At 44.3% G+C, this 19,112-nt stretch overlaps 1 protein-coding gene across 1 annotated transcript in view; it reads right to left on the bottom strand.

Annotated features, from left to right (window-relative positions):
• Nucleotides 1-18,869, bottom strand: part of GCNT2 (glucosaminyl (N-acetyl) transferase 2 (I blood group)) — a gene marked incomplete at both ends in the record, with an annotated part of 91,471 nt that extends 72,602 nt beyond the window's left edge. Inside the window, one exon of the mRNA XM_080710746.1 lies at nt 17,948-18,869. Coding sequence (XP_080566872.1) covers nt 17,948-18,869 — 922 coding nt within the window. The remainder of the gene's footprint in view (nt 1-17,947) is intronic.
• Between the last annotated feature and the right edge of the window lie 243 nt (nt 18,870-19,112).

The following is a 19,112-nucleotide window of genomic DNA, read 5'->3' as shown; positions in this document are numbered from 1 at the left end:
CTAAGTAGCTGAGGCTGGCTGCGAACCTGCGATCCTCCTGTCTCAGCCTCCTGAATCCTGGGATTACAAGCCTGCGCCACCACGCCCAGCTTAGTTCTTGATGTTTAAATACCGCTCTCCAGTCATTGGAACCAGAGCTCCTTAGAGAAAATGGCTGACTCCAAGACTGGTGCAGGTTAAGTACAAGAATCTCTTGGCATTTCTGTGCCTGAAAAAAAAATTATGAGGATTTATGGAAAGGGCATAATCACTAGCCTGAAGGGGCATCCGCTCACCAAGTCTGGGATAATTCAATAAGCAAAATAAGTAAAAATGATCAGCGTGGTGCTGTACACTTATGATACCAGTATTTGGAAGACTGAGACAGGAGGACACAGGTTTGAGGACAGCCTCAGCAACTTAGGGAGACCCTAATTACCCAATTTCAAAACAAAAAATAAAAAGGGGTGGGGGTGTAGTGCAGATCGAGAATGTCCCTGGGTCCAATCTCCTGTACCTCACACACACACACACACACACTCACACTCACACACAAAGTAAAAATGTTACTGGATTGTAATTCATTGACTAAAATAGTACCCCAGATTCCCCAAGTTCCTAGGAATATAAATAAATAAACAGATACATGGAAAGAGGGGATGGCCACAACATGTTAGAAGTATAGGGTATAAAAAAAGATACCGTGACTTAGCAACCATCACGTTAATAATCAAGTCAAACAAAAAACATCATTGGATGGTGAGATTGGGAAGTGACCATTTAACAAACAGGATTTCTTTGTGTGTGCGTGTGTGTGTGTGTGTGTGTGTGTGTGTGTGTGTGTGGTACTTGGGTGGAACCCAGGGGCTTTTCTACCTCCGGGCTATACTCCAGGACCTATTTTATATTTTATTTGGAAACTGAGGCTGGCTTGAAACCTGTGTGATCCTCCTGTCTCAGCCTCCCAAGTACTGGAATTACAAGTGTGCAACACCATGTCCGACCACAAACACGGTTTCTAAAAAGGTAATCCCAGAATTTGGGAGGCTGAGACCTGAGTATCGCGGTTCTCAGAGAGCCTCAGCTACTTAGTGAGGCCCTCCGCAGCACAGTGAGACCTGGTTTCAATATAAAGAATAAAAATAGGGCAGGGGGCGTAGCTCAGAGGTCTAATGCCCCTGGGTTCCATCCCCAGACCCGCAAAAAAAAAAAAAAAAAAAAAAAAACCGAAAAACAAAAAACAAAAAAACCCGGGCGTGGTGGCACATGTTTGCAATCCCAGCATTTGGGAGGCTGAGACAGGAGGATCTCAGTTCCCAGCCAGCCTTGACTACTTAGTGAGGCCCTTTGCAACTCAGTGAGACCCTGTTTCAAAATAAAGAACAAAAAATAGGACTGGGGGTGTACCTCAAAGGTAGAATGTGCCTGGGTTCCATTTCCGGCACAGCAAAAAATAAAATAAAGTAAATAAATAAAATAAAAAGGCATAGAGTAAGACACGTGTGGTGGTGCACACTTGTAATCCCAGCACTTGGGAGACTGAGATAGCAAGCAGTCAGACTCTCATTAACCTAGTGAGACCCTGCTTCAAAATAAAAAATAAAAGTAGGGCTGGATTAGAATAGGGCTTAGAGGTAGAATGCCTATGAGTTCCATCCACAGTAACACACACACACACACACACACACACACACACACACACACGGCATAAAATACCTTTCTCCAAAATACTAATGACTTACTAATAAATAAAAATTACCTATCAGTTATCTTGACAGTGTAGAAATCTGGCAGGCCTGATCCTCCAACATGGTAAGGGAATTCAAAAAGTAGTATTCTCACTGAATAAGTTTCTGAGCTTCAGAAATTTCTAGAAGGCAGTATGGTGGATTAGAATGACCATGAATTAAAATTTATACAACTGGATTAAGAAATTTTATCTTCTGGAACCTCCATTTCCTCATCTGAAAGTAGAAGATAATAATAACCACTTCCTTCAGAGGTTTTCTGTGGAGATCAAATGATTTTGACCAGCAATAAAGAATTCATGTTCATCTTCCTGTGCTTAAAAAATATTTGTTCTAGCTGGGTACAGTGGCTCGTGCCTGTGATCCCAACCACTCGGGAAGCTGAGGCGGGGGGATCAAAGGTTCAACGACAGCCTGGGCAAACCAAATCTTGGTTAAGGAAAAAAACAAATAGAGCTGGATCTTTAGAAGTGATCATATTTTAATGATGTCCTCTGTTGATTCTACAGAATGGGGCAATTTCTACATCGTAGACAGGTACAACAGGAGTATTGCTTGGTTGATGCCATAATAGAAAATTTTTTAAAGAAGATGTTCGAGCCAGGCATGGTGGTGCACGCTTATGATCCCAGCATTTGGGAGGCTGAGGCAGCAGGGTTGCGGTTTGGGGCCAGCCTCAGCTACTTAGTGAGACCCTTTGCAACTCAGTGAGACCCTGTTTCAAAATAAAGAATAAAAAAATAGGGCTGAAAGTGTAGCTCAGAGGCAGAATGCCCCTGGGTTTCATCCCTAATGCTGAAAAAAAAAATAAAAATAAAAAGATGTTCAATAAAACAATGTTTATTTCTTTTTTTTTTTTTTTTTTTTCATTTTGAGGTACTGGGGACTGAACCCAGAGCTACTCTGTCAGTGAGCTGCATTCCCCAGTCCCTCCTTGATTTTATTTTATTTCTTTTTTCTTTTTCTTTTTTTGTGGTACTGGGGATGGAACCCAGGGGCATTCTGCCCCTGAGATATACCTGCCAGCCATAATTTATTCTTTATTTTAAAACAAGGTCTCACTAAGTTGTAGAGGGCCTCACAAGTTCCAGAGGCTGGCCATAAACCTTTGATCCTCCTGTCTCAGCCTCCCAAGTGCTGGGATCACAAGCATGCGCCACCATGCCCAGCTTTTGATTTCATTTCTTAACTTTTCTTTCCTTGCTTCGAAAGCCAGGAGAAGCTCAGCTCCCATTCCACTCCCCCAGGCAGGCCTTTGCCTGATTCCCAAGACTGAAGACACTGGAGCTCTGCAGAAAGGACCGAGCCCTGCAAAGTCGCAACAGCAGCTAAAAACAGCTTTGCAAGACTCAGTATTCGAATGGAAAATTCTACAAGAGTGACTAGTTTACCCTGCATAGAAATTGTTATGATTATTTCACCAAAGCTGGAAGTTAGTTAGAACTGCAACAATTATAAGAATTTGAAGTTTACTTCATTCCAAATAAGGAGAAAGCTAGGAAGCGCTGTCTATGAATATGTCAGGTAAAAACAAATGGTGATAGAACCCTGTCAGAAACTGTCCTAAGCATGACACACTTGGTAAACTATGAATTAGTATTCTTTTTGTGTATGTGTGGTACCAGGGACTGAACCAGGGCAGGCTACTGCTGAGCTACACTCCAGCCCAAAAAATTAGCATTTAAAGGAATACAAATCAAGAAAGAAGCTTGAAGATGGATTTGAACAACTCTTTACTATTTCTAGGTGGTCACGTGTAGACAGCACAGACCAGGAACACGAGGTCAAATGAAGACTACAGCTCGGGGCAAATCATGTGAAACGAAAGGAATCCAAACGTAAAGCCAGAGAAGCACCTAGTAGGACCCCAGGACAACCGCCGGCCGGGAGGGAGAGAACCCAGGCTGGGCTGGAAGACTGTCAGTGTAGAGAGGAGGAAGGAATCCTGTTGAGTGACTCGGAAAGTTGAGAACCACATGTTTCTCTCCCGTGTGCAAGCCACGTGTGCAAGCCACGGAGAACACAGAAAAGAAAGCAGGATTTGAGGGGATGAGGGAGGGAGGAAGGGAGACAAAGGAAGGCTTGGGGAAGAAACAGACCACAGGATGTTATGTGCTCATTTGAAAGTTTCACTATGAATGTATCATGCACAATTACAATGTACCAATGAGGTTTTTTTTTATTTTAATTTTTGTGTGTGTGTGTGTGTGGTACTGGATGGAGGTGGAACCCAGGGGCTTTTCTACCTCCGGGCTATACTCCCAGAACTATTTTATATTTTATTTGGAAACAGGGTCTCACTAAGTTGCTGAGAGCCTAAGTACTGAGGCTGGCTTCGAACCTGTGCGATCCTCCTGTCTCAGCCTCCCAAGTGCTTACATTACAAGGGGGCGCCACCACGCCTGGGTAATTTTTTTTTTTTTTTTTTTTAAGGAAGGGAAAGTGCTGTCACTTGATCTGAATTAAAAAAAAAAAAAAAAAAAAAAACAGAAAAAGAAGTCTCGTCACAATATATACATGCCCCATTAGGATGAAATGAGTTGCTTTATTCACTTTTCTAAAATGCATCTTGGATGATTGCTTGCTTAGGGGATTCAGAGATAAAAAGTTAAATTAGTGTTTATTTTGCCCACATAGCATGTTCTCAGTTCAATGTTGGACAATTTCATCCTCTTGGTGATACTGGAAATCGAACCCTGAGGTGCTTCACTCTGAGCTACACGCCAGCCCTTTTTATTTTTAACTTTTGAGTCAGGTTCTTGTTAAGTTGCAGAGGCAGGCCTGAAACTTGCCATCCTCCTGCCCTGACCTCCTGTGTCACTGGGATGAGGAGTGTGCACCACCACGCCCGATGCGTTCTTGGGTTTTTTGTTTGTTTGTTTGTTTTGAGATGGGATCTTGCTTTGGTGCCTATGCCACCCTTGGATTTATCAGTTCCTGCCTCCACCTTCTTTCCTTCTTTTTTTTTTTTTTTTTTTTTTTTTCAGTACTGGGGATGGAACCCCAGGGGCATTCTACCTCTGAGCCACACCTCCAGCCCTATTTTTTATTCTTTATTTTGAAACAGGGTCTCACTGAGTTGCAAAGGGCCTCACTAAGTAGCTGAGACTGGCTGCAAACCTGATTCTCCTGTCTCAGCCTCCCGAATGGTGGGATTCCAAGCATGCACCATCATGCCCAGCTTGTCTCCACCTTCTGAACAGCTGAGGTTACAGGTATCTGCCACAATACCTGAAATGACAATTTGATCTCTTAATGGACCCCACCTTCAACACCCATAATCCTCTTGATGCAAAATACTAGCTTGGGCAAATTATTACAAACTCTTCATAACTCAATTTTCCTACCTTTAAAATAAGAATAACATAGGCTGGGCGTGGTGACTCACGCTTGTAATCCCCGCACTTGGGAGGCGGAGACAGGAGGATCGAACAGGTTCGGAGCCAGGCTTGCTGGCTTAAGAGACCCTGTTTCCAAATAAAATATAAAATAGGTCTGGGAGTGTAGCCCAGAGGTAGAAGGGTTCCATCCCCGGTATCACCAAAAAATAAATAAATAAAATAAGTAAGACAGCTGGGCGTGATCACTCATGCTTGTAATCCCAGTATTTGGGAGGCTGAGATAGGAGGATCAAGGGTTTGAGGCTTGCCTCAGCAACTTAGTGAGACCTTGTTTCAAAATAAAAAAAAAAAGAGTGTTGGGGGGTGTAGCTACTGGTTTCAAGCCCCAGCACTAAATAAATAAATAATAGAAATGGCAACACTACCTAGATTCAAAGAAATAAGGTCCAAAGATACTTTGTCCTCTTTTAAGATATACCAAAGGCCAAGAAACACATTAAAAATTGTTCAACATCACTAAAATTAGAGACCTACACATAGAAACTATAAGAAGATACCATTTAGCCCAGCGTGGTAGCTCACGCTTGTAATCCCAGCATTCGGGAGGCTGAGACCAGAGGATAGCGGTTCGTGGATAGCCTTAGCTACTTAGTGAGGCCCTCTGCAACTCAGTGAGACCTGGTCTCAAAATAAAGAATAAAAAAGGGGCATGGGGTGTGTCTTGGAGGTCAAATGCCCCTGGGTTCCATCCCCAAACCCGCAAAAAAAAAAAAAAAAAAGATATCATTTCACACACATTAGAATAACTAACATAAAAACAACATCCATGAGCCGGGCGTGGTGGCGCACGATTGTAATCCCCGTCCTTGGGAGGCTAAGACAGGAGGATCACACAGGTTCAAAGCCAGCCTCAGCTACTGAGTGAGGCTCTCAGCAACTTAGTGAGACCCTGTTTCCAAATAAAATAGAAAATAGGTCTTGGAGTATAGCCCAGAGGTAGAAAGCCTCTGGGTTCCACCCCCAGTACCACCAAAAAAAAAAAAAAAAAAAAAAAAAAAAATCCAAGCCAGGGTGGTGGCACATGCTTGTAATCCCAGTACTGGAGAGGCTAAAACAGGAGGCTCACTGGTTCATAGCCAGCCTCACCTCAGCTATTTAGTGAAGCCTTCCACAATTTAGTGAGGCCCTGTTGAAAAATAAAGAATAAAAATAGGGCTGGGGGTGGAGCTCAGAGGTAGAATCCCGCTGGGTTCCATACCCAGTACCGCAAAAAAAAAAAAAAAAAGGGACTGGGAGTAGTATAACTGGGATTTAGAACATCCCTGAGCTCAATCCCTAGTACTGGGGGAAGAAAAATACAGCCGATAACAACTGTTGATAAGGATATGGAGAAATGAAAACATCACACACTGCTGGCAGGCAGGCGAAATGTCTCAATCTTTTGGAAAAGAGTTATCAAATGGACCAGCAGTTTTACTCTTGGTATCTACCAAGAAGAAATGAAAAGGTGAGAGCAGCTCCAGCACGTTCATAGCAGCTCTGATTTTCATTACCAAAAAGTAGAAAGAACTCAAAAGTCGCTCAACAAAAGAACAAATAAATGTGGCCTGTTCCTACAATGAAACAGTATTTCTCCACACCTAGGGGTGAAGCACAGATTCACACTGCAACATGGACGAACCTCAAACACGCAAAGTAACTGAAAAGGGCCACGAACAAAAGGATCACATATTGTATGATCTGATTCATATAAAATGTCCAGAATAGGCAAATCCATAGACACAGATAGGTAGGGTTGGGTGTAAAAATGAGAAGTAGCTGCAAATGGCTATCACATTCCTCTTTGAGGTGAAAAAAGTATTCTAAATTAGATTGGGGTCAAGGTTGTAGCACTCTAAGTCTACTAAAAATCACTGAGCTGCACACTTAAAATGAATGAATCTGATGGCATGTAAATTATACCGCAATAAATTTTATGGTATGCAAATTACGTCAATAAGGCAGTTAACTTGGGTGTGGACTGCAGGCCTTTAGTACAGTGCCTAGTATTATAAAGAATTGTTATGTGATGATGGAATTTCCATGCCTTCCAGAAGGCTTTATTGTGCCTCAACAGTGACTTAAAAACTGCCCTAACTCTCTTGACTTATTGTAAGGGGTGTGTGTGTGTGTGTGTGTGTGTGTGTGTGTTACTGGTGATTAAACCCAGGACCTCACCCATTCTAGGCAAATGTTCTACCACTGAGCTGCACCCTCAATCTGAATCTATTGTAAGTTTTGACTTTAATGGCAGAAAACCTCTGCATCTGTATGGAAGCAACCCCATGATTATTTCATACTCTTAACATAAGGGGAATTAAATTCAATCCGACATGGTAGAGTGGAGGTTCATAAAGATAGAAAGCTCCTTCCCGTCAAGGCTGTGCTTTCTATCTGTTCCAACTGATGCCTTAACCACAAGTCCTACTGAGAAGCTATTGGCAACATTAAAGTAAGAAACACCTGGCTGGGCATGGTGGCACACACCTGTAATCCTATGTACTTAGGAGGCTGAAACAGAAAGATCACAGGTTCGAGGACAGCTTCCAAAAGTAGTGAGACTCTCATTAACCTAGTGAAATCTTGTTTCCAAATAAGAAATAAAATCAGACGGGGGGTGTAACACTAAGGTAGAATGCGTCTGGGGTCTACTCCCAGTACCAAACAAAAATTATAAAGGAAAAAGGAAAAGAAAGAAAAGAGAAACACCTGATATGCAGAGGGAGCAAGGCCAGCAGGGCCCATACTAAATTTTTCTCTTGAAGGTTTTACCAGCTTGGGACAGGTGACGGGGATAGGCTTCAGAGGTAACCATGGCCTGGGGTGTGGCTTAGGGTTGGAGCAAGTGTTTGGCAGGTGCAGAGCCCAGGGTTCCAGCATCAGCACAAATGCGCATAACCCTGGGATTTTTCCGGGCAAGGAAGGGCTTAAAAGAAGAACAAGAACTGGCATAAAGGCAAAAGGTCGGTTTGGGGAATAGCAATTATATAGGGAATTCAAGTCAGGGCCAAATAAGCCACTTTAATCTCACTTTCTGGTATTTTTAATCATAACCTCTCAGAGAGGTTACCAAAATTATTCTGGTAAATTCCCTTAATGCTTGATTTCACTTTTCACTTTGGTCCTCAAAATGCATCAAGAGGGTAATTTATAGTGACCTCTGTAGTCCGATGACTAATAACGCCCACAGCTCAATCACCCTCCCAAGCCTGCTTTTTGATGTGTTTAACACAGGTGGCAAAGGTCAGTGTGGGTGAGGACGTGGGCTGGGGAGATAGGTTTGGGACTCCTTCCCCGTGGACTGCTTAAAAGCTGAACCACAACTGAAAAGTCGCGAAGTACACTTATTCTTTATTTTGAAACAGGGTCTCACTGAGTTGCAGAGGGCCTCACTAAGTAGCTAAGGCTGTCTGCGAACCGCCATCCTCCAGTCTCAGCCTCCCAAATGCTGGGATTAGAAGTGTGCACCACCACGCCCGGCCTATGGGAAGCTTTTAACTAGTTCCAGAATGGTCCTTCCTAGCAAAAGCAAAGACTTGCATGCAGGTGACACTACAAAGCCGAACTATACCTGAGATAACGTCGGTAGTACACAGCTGATCTCTAAAAACAACAACAAAAATTCTACCTGATGACATTAAGGTCTGAGAGTAATTATGCCAGAACCTAAAGAATCAATGTCCAAGCAGTTCATCTGCTCATCCCCTCTCTTTTGCCCTTTTAGGAAAGGTTCTTTTCAACCTGGCATGGTGGCCCAGGTTTATAATCCTAGTACTTGGAAGGCTGGGACAGGAGGATCTCAGGTTCAAGGCCAGCCTCAGCATCTTAGTGAGACCCTGAGCAATTTAGGAAGATTCTGTTTCAAATTAAAAAATAAAATAGAAAGCCGGGCGTGCTGGCCCACACTTGTAATCCCTGTGCTTGGGAAGCTGAGACAGGAGGATCACACAGGTTCGAAGCCAGCCTCAGCTACTTAGTGAGGCTCTCAGCAACTTAGTGAAACTCTGTTTCCAAATAAAATATAAAATAGGTTTGGGAGTATAGCCCGGAAGTAGAAAGCCTCTGGGTTCCACCCCCAGTACCACCAAAAAAAAAAAAAAAAATAGAGCTGAGAGTGTGGCTCAGTGGTAGATGCCCCGGGGTTCTAGCCCAGTTACTCTCTCTTACACACACACACACACACACACACACACACACACACACACACACGCTCTTTTCTAATTCACAGTCCTACATTCCTGGGATCTAGAAGAGGCAGCAGGCCGTCAGAGACTTTATGCCTCTTGCCAAGAGATAAACAGACTCCCAGTGGTGGAGCCAGGCTTTTGGCCCAGGACTGTTGACTTCCAAATCCCACCAGCGATTTGGGTGGATCGGGATGGAACAGCTCACTTGTTCAGTACACTCGACGGTCCCCTGCCGTCTAAACTGCACACCAACGGAAGAAAACTGGCTTGAGTTCAATTGTTCTTAGTTTCTTTCTTCTCTTTAATCTACTTTTAGCTTCCTCAGTCAGTATAAAATCAAGACAGATCTCTACAGGGGGAAATGCTATTTTTGGTTTTCCAGAAAGGAGTTTCTGTCCAGAGGGACAGTAAGATAAGAAAACGGGTTCACGTCTCCGATTATTCCTCCACAGTCCTAGCTGGTGGTGTAATTAACGTGTTCATAGACGCCATTATTACTCAGCCCAGTTTTCATGGCAATACATATGAACATGTAAAATGCATATAAATCAACTCAACGTGAGGGCACAGTATAATCTTTTGAAAACCCACAAAATGGCAAAATCTCCAGCGGTCCTCAGTTCTGCAGAGTCGCTGTATACATTCACAACTTTCAACAACTTCAACTGTTCAACCATAACTTCCAATGAAGAGACTGAATTTCTAGGTGTCCTGAGTCCTAATCAGGGTTTAACTTCAGGGGGAATCAGATAGAAATTATGCTCTTGAGAGAAAAGAACCAGGAAAGAATCTTGTAACTTAGCTGGGGGGGTGGGGGGGAGAAAATAGAGTTAAGGACAGAATATGTCTGAGTCACAGACACACAGGAACAACCCCAGAGACTGGTGAACGAGGAGGGATGAAAAGGCAGCAAAGAGAGGGCCACTCCGGGCTGACTCCTTCCCAAACTTCTCCTAGACTCGAAAACTACTGCCACTCCTTCCTAGATAATCTACCATGAAAGGTGAAGTCTATGGGGCCACTTGGCATGTTCCCAAGAGACTCTATTTCCTTAAGAACTCTCAGGTATCCCGACTGTCTGTTTCCTTTCCTAAGAGATATAAAATGGAGATGATTTGAGCCAGACTACTAGTAAAATGTATCCCCCAAGCTTTCTCTCCTACAGGTCTGTCCATATACCCAGTGATCTCAAAGGCTCTGGATCCTGACTGTTTCGGGGAACATAAATTCCTTCTAGATGTAAGATCCCAGGCGCACCACTGGGCCTGGGGCTGCAGTCCCAAGACCTCCTCAGTTCAGACCTGCTTTTCCGTGTTCCTGCAGTTCCATCTCACCACCTCAACTCCTGGCAACTTGGCCTTGCTGGGGGGCCAAAGGGACATGCCAGTCTCACGTGGTGACAGAGAGGCCAGTATGGACTCCATTACAATGGGAATACAACAGGCCTCCCGTATCGAGGGCCCAGGGGCCCATGATGCCATGGTACCTGGCAGAGCGTGTGCAGGGCAGGCTGGGCGGGGGAGAGCCGTGGAGGTGGCAAAGGGTCTGTCCTCCAGGCAGGCCTCACCATCTGCAATTGTCTTCCGTTCTCTATTCCTTCCCTTCGGGCATCTTGGCATTTTTTCTTCCTCACATCTCTAAAAAAAAAGCCCGCTGCTCTTGCAAAAGGCTCTTTTCTCATCCATTTGTTCAGAGTTTTAAATGAGTTTGAAATAAATTCCCACGGAGTCCTATGCAAAATACTCCTCTGTAGTAGCAAAGTAGAAGCCACTAACGAGTTTTGAAATGCTTTAATCTAAGGAACACGTGACCAGTGAAATAAACCTCCCCAAAGCCCACATTTTAGGCAGAATCATCAAACCCAGACAGCCAACAACTCAGAAAGTAGGAGGAGGAAGAACTCAAACCTCAGCAAATGGTTCTTTTCCTATCATTGTAAACTATCCACCACAGAGCCGGATGAAAAACTAAAATATGGACATCATCTTGTTGTGGGCTGGGTTAGAGAATAGACAGGGGTGGACATGAGCTGGAAGGAGGGTGGGGAAGAAGGGCAGAGAGGAGAGAGATCCCACAACTGCGGGGGTACACCCTCCCGCCTGACTCTTGGGAGCCTGGCTTCTTATTAACACTGCAGTACTCCTTCCCGCTCTAGCAAGTCCAGAAGCAGCCCACGCCCAGGGTGCCGTGTGCATCAACATCTTAACGGCACTACAGCTGGTGAGGATCACTGGCAACCTCTTGAACATACTGAAATGGGTTCACGGCTCCAGTTATTCCTTAGAGATGCTAGGAGATGGTGTAATTAACCAAGCACAAGGGTTAAGATACAGATACATCATCATATGCAGAGGATATACAATATGCTATATATATAATATATAATTCACATGTCACATATAATATGATGTACAATATACATACACATCATCACAAGTATATGGTGATGACACGATGTTCATATATCCAATCCCTTTTTATTTAGGGGGGGGGTACTTGGGATGGAACCCAGGGGCACTGTACCTCCAAGCTACACCCCCAGCCCTATGTTTTTAGAGTTTTTTTTATTTTTCAAAACAGGGTCTCCTTTTTTTTTTTTTTTTTTTTTTTTTTGGTGGTACTGGGGTTCCTGGAAGCCCTTCTACCTCTGGGCTACACTCCCAGACCTATTTTTATATTTTTATTTGGAAACAGGGTCTCCTAAGCCAGCGCGCGCGGCTGGCTTCGAACCCGCGCGATCCTCCTGTCTCCGCCTCCCAAGGGCGGGGATTACAAGCGTGCGCCACCACGCCCGGCTCTCTTCATTTTTATATGTAAACTCTCTTGTTGTTGCTGTTGGTACTGGGAATTGAACCAGGCGCATCCCATCTCTCAGCTACACCTCCAGCCCCTTTACTTTTTTGTTTTGAACAGTCCTGGCTAAGTTGCTAAGGGTATCTCGTCACCTCTGTGAAGCCCCTTTGTGCGGCATTGGTCCTCAGGCACGCCTTCCCTGAGCAAGCCAAGGGAGACTCTTACCTTCTGAGAAGTCTTATTTTCCCGCCACTCCTTTGTAAACTCGCCACTCGGCCTCAGTGCCTGAAGGGCCTGAGCTAGGGATGGCTGTCTGCAGAGAGGCTGACACCAGCCCCAGGCGACAAGAAATGAGAACAGGGCTCCGGCTCCACGGGCGGGCGGCCACAGGACACAACTTCCTGGAAATGTGTGAATGAGACCCAGAGGGCTGCCCCCAACAGGGCAGGCAGACGCAGGGGATGACGGAGAAGGTGGTAGCCACCGGCAGGGGGCTCCACCAGCAAGCAACCGGAAGCGGAAGCGGAAACTCGGGGCAGAGGCAAGGATTCCCAATCAGGAAGAGGAGGAGGGCAAAGCAAAGATGGTAGAGACAGGACAGATGCGGCTCAGACAGGGGCTGAGCTGTGGTCCACCGCGCTCAGCACCCTGGAGCAGTGAGGACCGGTGGCAGCCTTTGCCACGTGTACTAGCAATAGCTTGGATATGTTGAGTTAAATAACATATATTTGGCCCGGCGTGGTGGCGCACGCTTGTAATCCCCGTGCTTGGGAGGCGGAGACAGGAGGATCGCGCAGGTTTGAAGCCAGACACGCTGGCTTAAGAGAACCTGTTTTCAAATAAAAGTATAAAATAGGTCTGGGGGTGTAGCCCAGAAGTAGAAGGGCTTCCAGGAACCCCAGTACCACCAAAATAAATAAATAAATAACATATATTTCGATTTTGGATATGTTGAATTTCTCCCTTCCTCCCTCCCTCCTTTCCTTCCTTCCTTCTCTCTTTTCTTTCTCTTTCATTTTTCTTCCTCCCTCCCTCCCTTCTTTCTTCTCTTTTCTTTCTCTTTCATTTTTCTTTCTTCCTTCCTTCTTTCTCTCTTTCCCTCCCTGCCTTCCTGCTCACGTGCGCGTCCTCTCTCTCTCTCTCTCTCTCTCTCTCTCTCTCTCTCTCTCTCTCTCTCTCATGGCAGTACTGGGGGTTGAATCCAGGGTATTCTACCATTGAACTACACCCCAGCCCTTTTTATTTTTCACTTGGAAACTGATATTGCTTAGTTGCCAAGGTTGGCCTTGAACTTGTAAATTTGGGAAGAGGTGCATATTAATTATACAGAATGGCGAGTTTCATCTTGAACTACTCACACATACATAAAAACACAATTCAATCAATTCCACTCCCCAATACCACCTGCCACCTGCCCCTGCCTGGCCCTATCACATCTGAAAATCCCAGTGGTAAGCTTCTAATCACTGTAATCAACTAGAGTAATCTAGTGTGTGTGTGTGGGGGGGTGTTTACTGGGGATGGAACCCAGGGACAATCTACCTCCAAGCTACACCCCCCAGCCGATTTTTTATTGTTTATTTTGAAACAGGGTCTCACTAAGTTTCAGAGGGCCTCAGTAAGTAGCTGAGGCTATCTGGGAACCACGATCCTCCTGTCTCAGCCTCCCGAATGCTGGGATTACAAGTGTGCACCACCACACCCGGCTTTAGAACAATCTTAAAAGGCCTGCCTGCTCCCCCACCCCTGCCATTCATATACAACAACTAGAAAAATCCTTGTCACAGAAATAACCAGATCCCACACATAGCAGAGGTAACCTTTTTTTTTTTTTTTTTTTTTTGGTAGTACTGGGGGTGGAACCCAGAGGCCTTCTACCTCCGGGCTACACTCCCAGACCCACTCTATATTTTATTTGGAAACAGGGTCTCACTTAAGTTGCTGAGAGCCTCACTAAGTAGCTGAGGCTGGCTTCAAACCTACGTGATCCTTCTGTCTCAGCCTCCCAAGTGCAGGGATTACAAGCGTGCGCCACCACGCCCAGCAGAGGTAACCTTTAAACAAGACAGCCACCTACATTTTTCAGGAAGGAGTTAGCTGACCAGTCAGGATCCTTCAGCAGGTACCCTCCACATCCATAACACAGACAACTCTCCAAGGGCTACCCTCTTATGAGTTTTTGAAAGGCATAAATAGTGCATTTGTTTTATATTGCTTTGCTGATGTTACCACTAACCAGGAGAGTAAAAATCCAGTTCCAGTCCATAAAGCATGCTTGGAAATCAAGGTGTTGCATTCACTTTCTGTTCAATAGGCCGATTACAATCATGGATTCCCCGGTGGGAAGAGCCTCTGTGACTATCCTATCCAACCTTGGGGCTTCCTCCACAGCGGCCCCTCAGCCTCTGCTTTTTGGGTAATCTTATCACCATGGAAACTACCCATTTTATTATACATAGCTCCTGGGGTACTGCTGTCTGCGTCCCACAAACCCTAGATTTTTCTTCCACAGTTATGAGTTGGTTCTATTTTTTGATCATGAGGAAATCTTTTACTTAGACTCCTTAATTCTGTTACAGCTCAAATATCCTTTTGTTTGTCTTGGTTCTTTCAAAAAAAATAAAAAGAAAGAAAGAAAAAGGATGTGCTTTGGCCTTTGAACCCTCTTAGCGGCTCTCTGGGGAACTGCTGGGTCACTGTCTCCCTGATTGCTGGTGGCAGGCTACATCCTGGTCCAAGTTACACATAAGGGAGAAGTGGAATTTCCCTCTTCCTTTTTCTGCACAGTCATCAGGGCACAGTGCCCCCAGCTGACTTTGGTGAGCCCTGCTTCTTTTTATCACGACATTGCTTGGTCCTGCTCTAGATACCCAGAAGCATTCTAAATCTAGGTAGCCACGTGAAAGGTGGGCCATCACTGCTGGCTGGGTCCAACCCTGGGAAGGTGACCCTCTGGGAAATGATCCTGGCCTTAGATACTTAAAAAAAAACCTCAGGATAATGGTAATATGCACCCAGGGTTGAGACTTCAGTTCATGGAAACTATGGCCCAATTCTCATGTTGAGGCCATTACTTTTCTCCTTGAGCTGTGACTCTGAATTTTTTATTTTGAGCTGACCTAGCAGAACTGAGCAGAACTGAGCTGGCTCACTGTAAATAATGTGAGATTATTCAGTCATTTGGAACTCAGACTAAAGGAGACTTGGGAGACCTGGCTTGTAATTGGTACCTCTGCTTGCTAACTGGGTGACTTGAACATAGGGTCTAACCATATATATATATATATATATATATATATATAATTTTTTTTTTTTTTGCGGGTCTGGGGATGGAACCCAGGGGCATATGACCTCTGTGCTACACCCCCTGCCCTATTTTTTATTCTTTATTTTGAAACCAGGTCTCACTGAGTTGCAGAGGGCCTCACTAAGTAGTTGAAGCTGTCCGCGAACCGCAATCCTCTGGTCTCAGCCTCCTAAATGCTGGGATTACAAGCATGAGCCACCATGCCCGGCTCAGGGTCTAACCATATTGAAGTTTCTTTATTTATAAAATGAAGGCGCTGGCCTGGAAATCCTTAAGGTGCTCTAAATATATGATCCAATTCCAGGAAAGAACTTGCAAATGAGAAATTCAAAAGTGGCACCCTGCTCTTTTTTTTATATATATTGAGGAATGAATCTAGGGGTGTTCTACCTCTAAGCTACACACACCCCTAATCCTTTTTTATTCTGAAAAAGGGTCATGTTAAGTTGCTGAGGCAGTCCTTGAACCGGCCACCCTCCTGTCTCAATTGCCCAAGTACAAGCATTCACCACTATGCCTGGCTTCCCATTTTATGTATGTATGTATGTATGTATGTATGTATGTATGTATGTATTTATTTATTTTTGCGGTACTGGGGCTGGAAATCAGGGGCAGTGTACCTCCGAGCTACACCCTCAGCCCTATTTTTTTTTTTTTTTGGTCTCTTTATTTTTGAAACAGGGTCTCACTGAGTTGCAAAGGGCCTCGCCAAGTAGCTGAGGCTGTCCTCAAACCACGATCCTCTAGTCTCCACCTCCCTAATGCTGGGATTACAAGCGTGCGCTACCACACTTGGCCTGCCTTCCCATTTTAAAAGGGTGGAAATTTAGCTATGGAGCTATAATGTTGACAAAAATATTCAAAAGTTCAAATTGTCATTCAAAATTTACTTATAATATTTACCCCCGATTTTAAATAGGTTGAAGTTAAAAGGGAATTAGGTTTAATTTGTTCCAGTGAGGTATAGTATTCCCTCAATCTATTTCCCTATGTCTAGGCTAAGTTCTGATTTGGGTCCAAAGAGCAGCTTAGTACATCAGCAAAATCAAACTAGATAGTCGAATTTTCAACTTGCTCTGCTAATTTATGCCTCTGTTTTCTCATCTGCAAAATAAAGATGAGTTGTATCTTCTTTGAACAGAGTTGTTATAAAGATTTTTTAAATTAACATTCATGTGGTATATGTGAAAAATGAAATACTATTCACCCCTTTAAAAGAAAAAATCCTATCATTTGTGACCACATGGATGAATCTAGAAGAATATTCATTACTTGACGTGAAATAAGCCAGGCACAGAAAGACAAATTCCTGATGATCTCACTTAAATGCAGAATCTAAAAAAGTTGAATCTTAATAAAGCATATGAAGAAAGAGTGGGGTAGGGGGGAAATAGTTGTTGATCAAAGGGTACAAAATTTCAGGTAGAGAAGAATAGCTTTTTTTCCCTTTTTTGCGGTACTGGGGATGGAACCCAGGGGAGTTCTACCTCTAAGCCACACCCCGGCCCTATTTTTTAGTCATTTTATTTCCTTGAAACGGGGTCTCACTGAGTTGCGGAGGGCCTCCCTAAGTAGCTGAGGCTGTCTGAGAACCACGGTCCTCTGGTCTCAGCCTCCAGAATGCTGGGATTACAAGCGTGCACCACCACGCGCGGCTCAAAGCTTTATAGCTTTTGAGAACTATTGCACAGAAGTGTCAATGATAATATATTATAGCTCCAAACTAAGGGAGTAAATTTCAAATGTTTCACCACAAAATATGACAGGTGATGGGTGGGCATGTGAATGAGCTTGATTCAGTTATCCCACATGCATCAGAACATCACATCATAGCCCGTGGATGTACACAAGTATGATTCCTGAATATAAAATAAAATTAGCTGGGTAGAGTGGAGCACACCTAAAATCCCAGAGCTAACAAAACCCAGTTTTAAAAATAAAAAGGGTTGGGGATTTAGCTAAGAGGGAGAATGTTCCTCTGTTCAATCCCCAGTACACACACACACACAAATTATTAATAAAAAATCAATAAAAAAATAACTTGTGATTTATTTATTTATTTATTTTGGTTTTACTGAGGGTGAAACCCAGAAGCTTTCTACCTCTGGGCTATACTCCCAGACCCATTTTATATTTTATTTAGAAACAGGGTCTCACGAAGTTGCTGAGAGCTTCTCTAAGTAGCTGAGGCTGGCTTCGAACCTGTGCGATCCTCCTGTCTCAGCCTCCCAAGCGCGGGGATTACAAGCGTGGGCCACCACACCCGGCTATAGGTTGTGTTTTAAAGAATAACATTTGAAGGTATAAAGAAGTTTGAACTATTAACAACTTTTAGCTATCTTTTAAGCAGTATATTCAATAGTGACCATGACACGTTTATTCACAGAAACAAAAAACAAAAAAGAAGTCAGGTTCAGTGGCATGTGTCTTAGCTACCCAGGAGGCTAAGGTAGAAGGATTATTAGAGGCCAGGAATCTGAGGCCAGCCTGAGCAACATAATGAGGCCTCCATCTCTTAAACAGTAACCGCAACAACAAAAGCAACACACTTACCAGGAATCCTATTGAGTGTCACCCAGAAATGCTCATCAGGGCTATAGGTATCCTTGGACCAAGAGAGCAGGTCCAGCGCTTGCGGATCCTGGAGGACGAAGTTGGCAAATTCCCTTGTGAGGGCCACATAGGCCGTGCCAAAGTAAACTGTCATATTGTGAGGGGCAGGAGTCTTTAATTTTGTCGTTTTATACACATAGGAGTTTTTCCTGTTTAGTAATTCTTGGTGGACATATTTGGTCCGATCAATTGCGTGAGCGGGGGGCAGTACTCCTGGGGTGAGATTTTTCCCTATAAATCCTTTCAGGTACTGAACGATTTCCTTGTTGGTCTTCAGGGGGAAATCCTGCCCACAGGTGTTGAGGACGTACTTCCACGGCACCTCCGAGGCCACCAGGTCCTTCAGGCAGTTCAGGTCCGCTTGGAGCCTGGAAATCCCTCCGTAGACCACGGGCTCCATCTTCGAAGCCAGGAAAGCATTGGGGAAACAGCTCAGCAACTGTCCCACCTCACTTTTCAATTTCTCTGTTGCCTTCTTGTCTACGTGCACACAGTAGACATTTTGGGGCATGTAAATAGACCTGAAGAGTCTCTCAAAAGTGTCAAAGTCCTTGTGGAGAGTCACCACAAAAGCCAGAGGGAAGCCGGCTTCTTCTTCAGAGAGTGTCTCTGTGATATAATGACTCTGGACCCTGTACTCAGAGCAGGTAGATGTGCGGAGGGTCGTTTTTAGCGTGTTTTCTGTCGGAGGGAAAACTTCCCCATTCACCATCTGAAGACAGGCTTCAGCTAAGAGAGAAGTGTTGAACGGGGCCGCCCTCAGCAAACGCTTATTCTCCCACAACTTGTCATTGCAAATGAACACAAAAATCAGGGCAGTCATAAGAGACGCACTGAACAGACAGTACTTCCAAGAGCCCATCCTTCACGATCCGGAAGGAAGATGTCATTTGAGATCAGAGCCTGGATATATTTAACTTACAGTTTTCCCCAGGTTCCAACCTCAGCCTGGTGGCAGACGCCGTCCTGGTCAGCAGTCAACTATTCTCGTTCTTTTTTTTCTTCTTCTTCTTCTTCTTCTTCTTTTTATTTCCCCTCTTCCTTCCCCTTTCATTTACGGCTCCGTTGCCATTTTCACTTTTCTTTGACACATTTCTGAAGTAGC

Source organism: Muscardinus avellanarius, assembly GCF_963383645.1.
Source record: "Muscardinus avellanarius genome assembly, chromosome: 14".
NCBI lineage: Eukaryota > Metazoa > Chordata > Mammalia > Rodentia > Gliridae > Muscardinus > Muscardinus avellanarius.
This window is presented reverse-complemented; position numbering and strand designations above follow the sequence as displayed.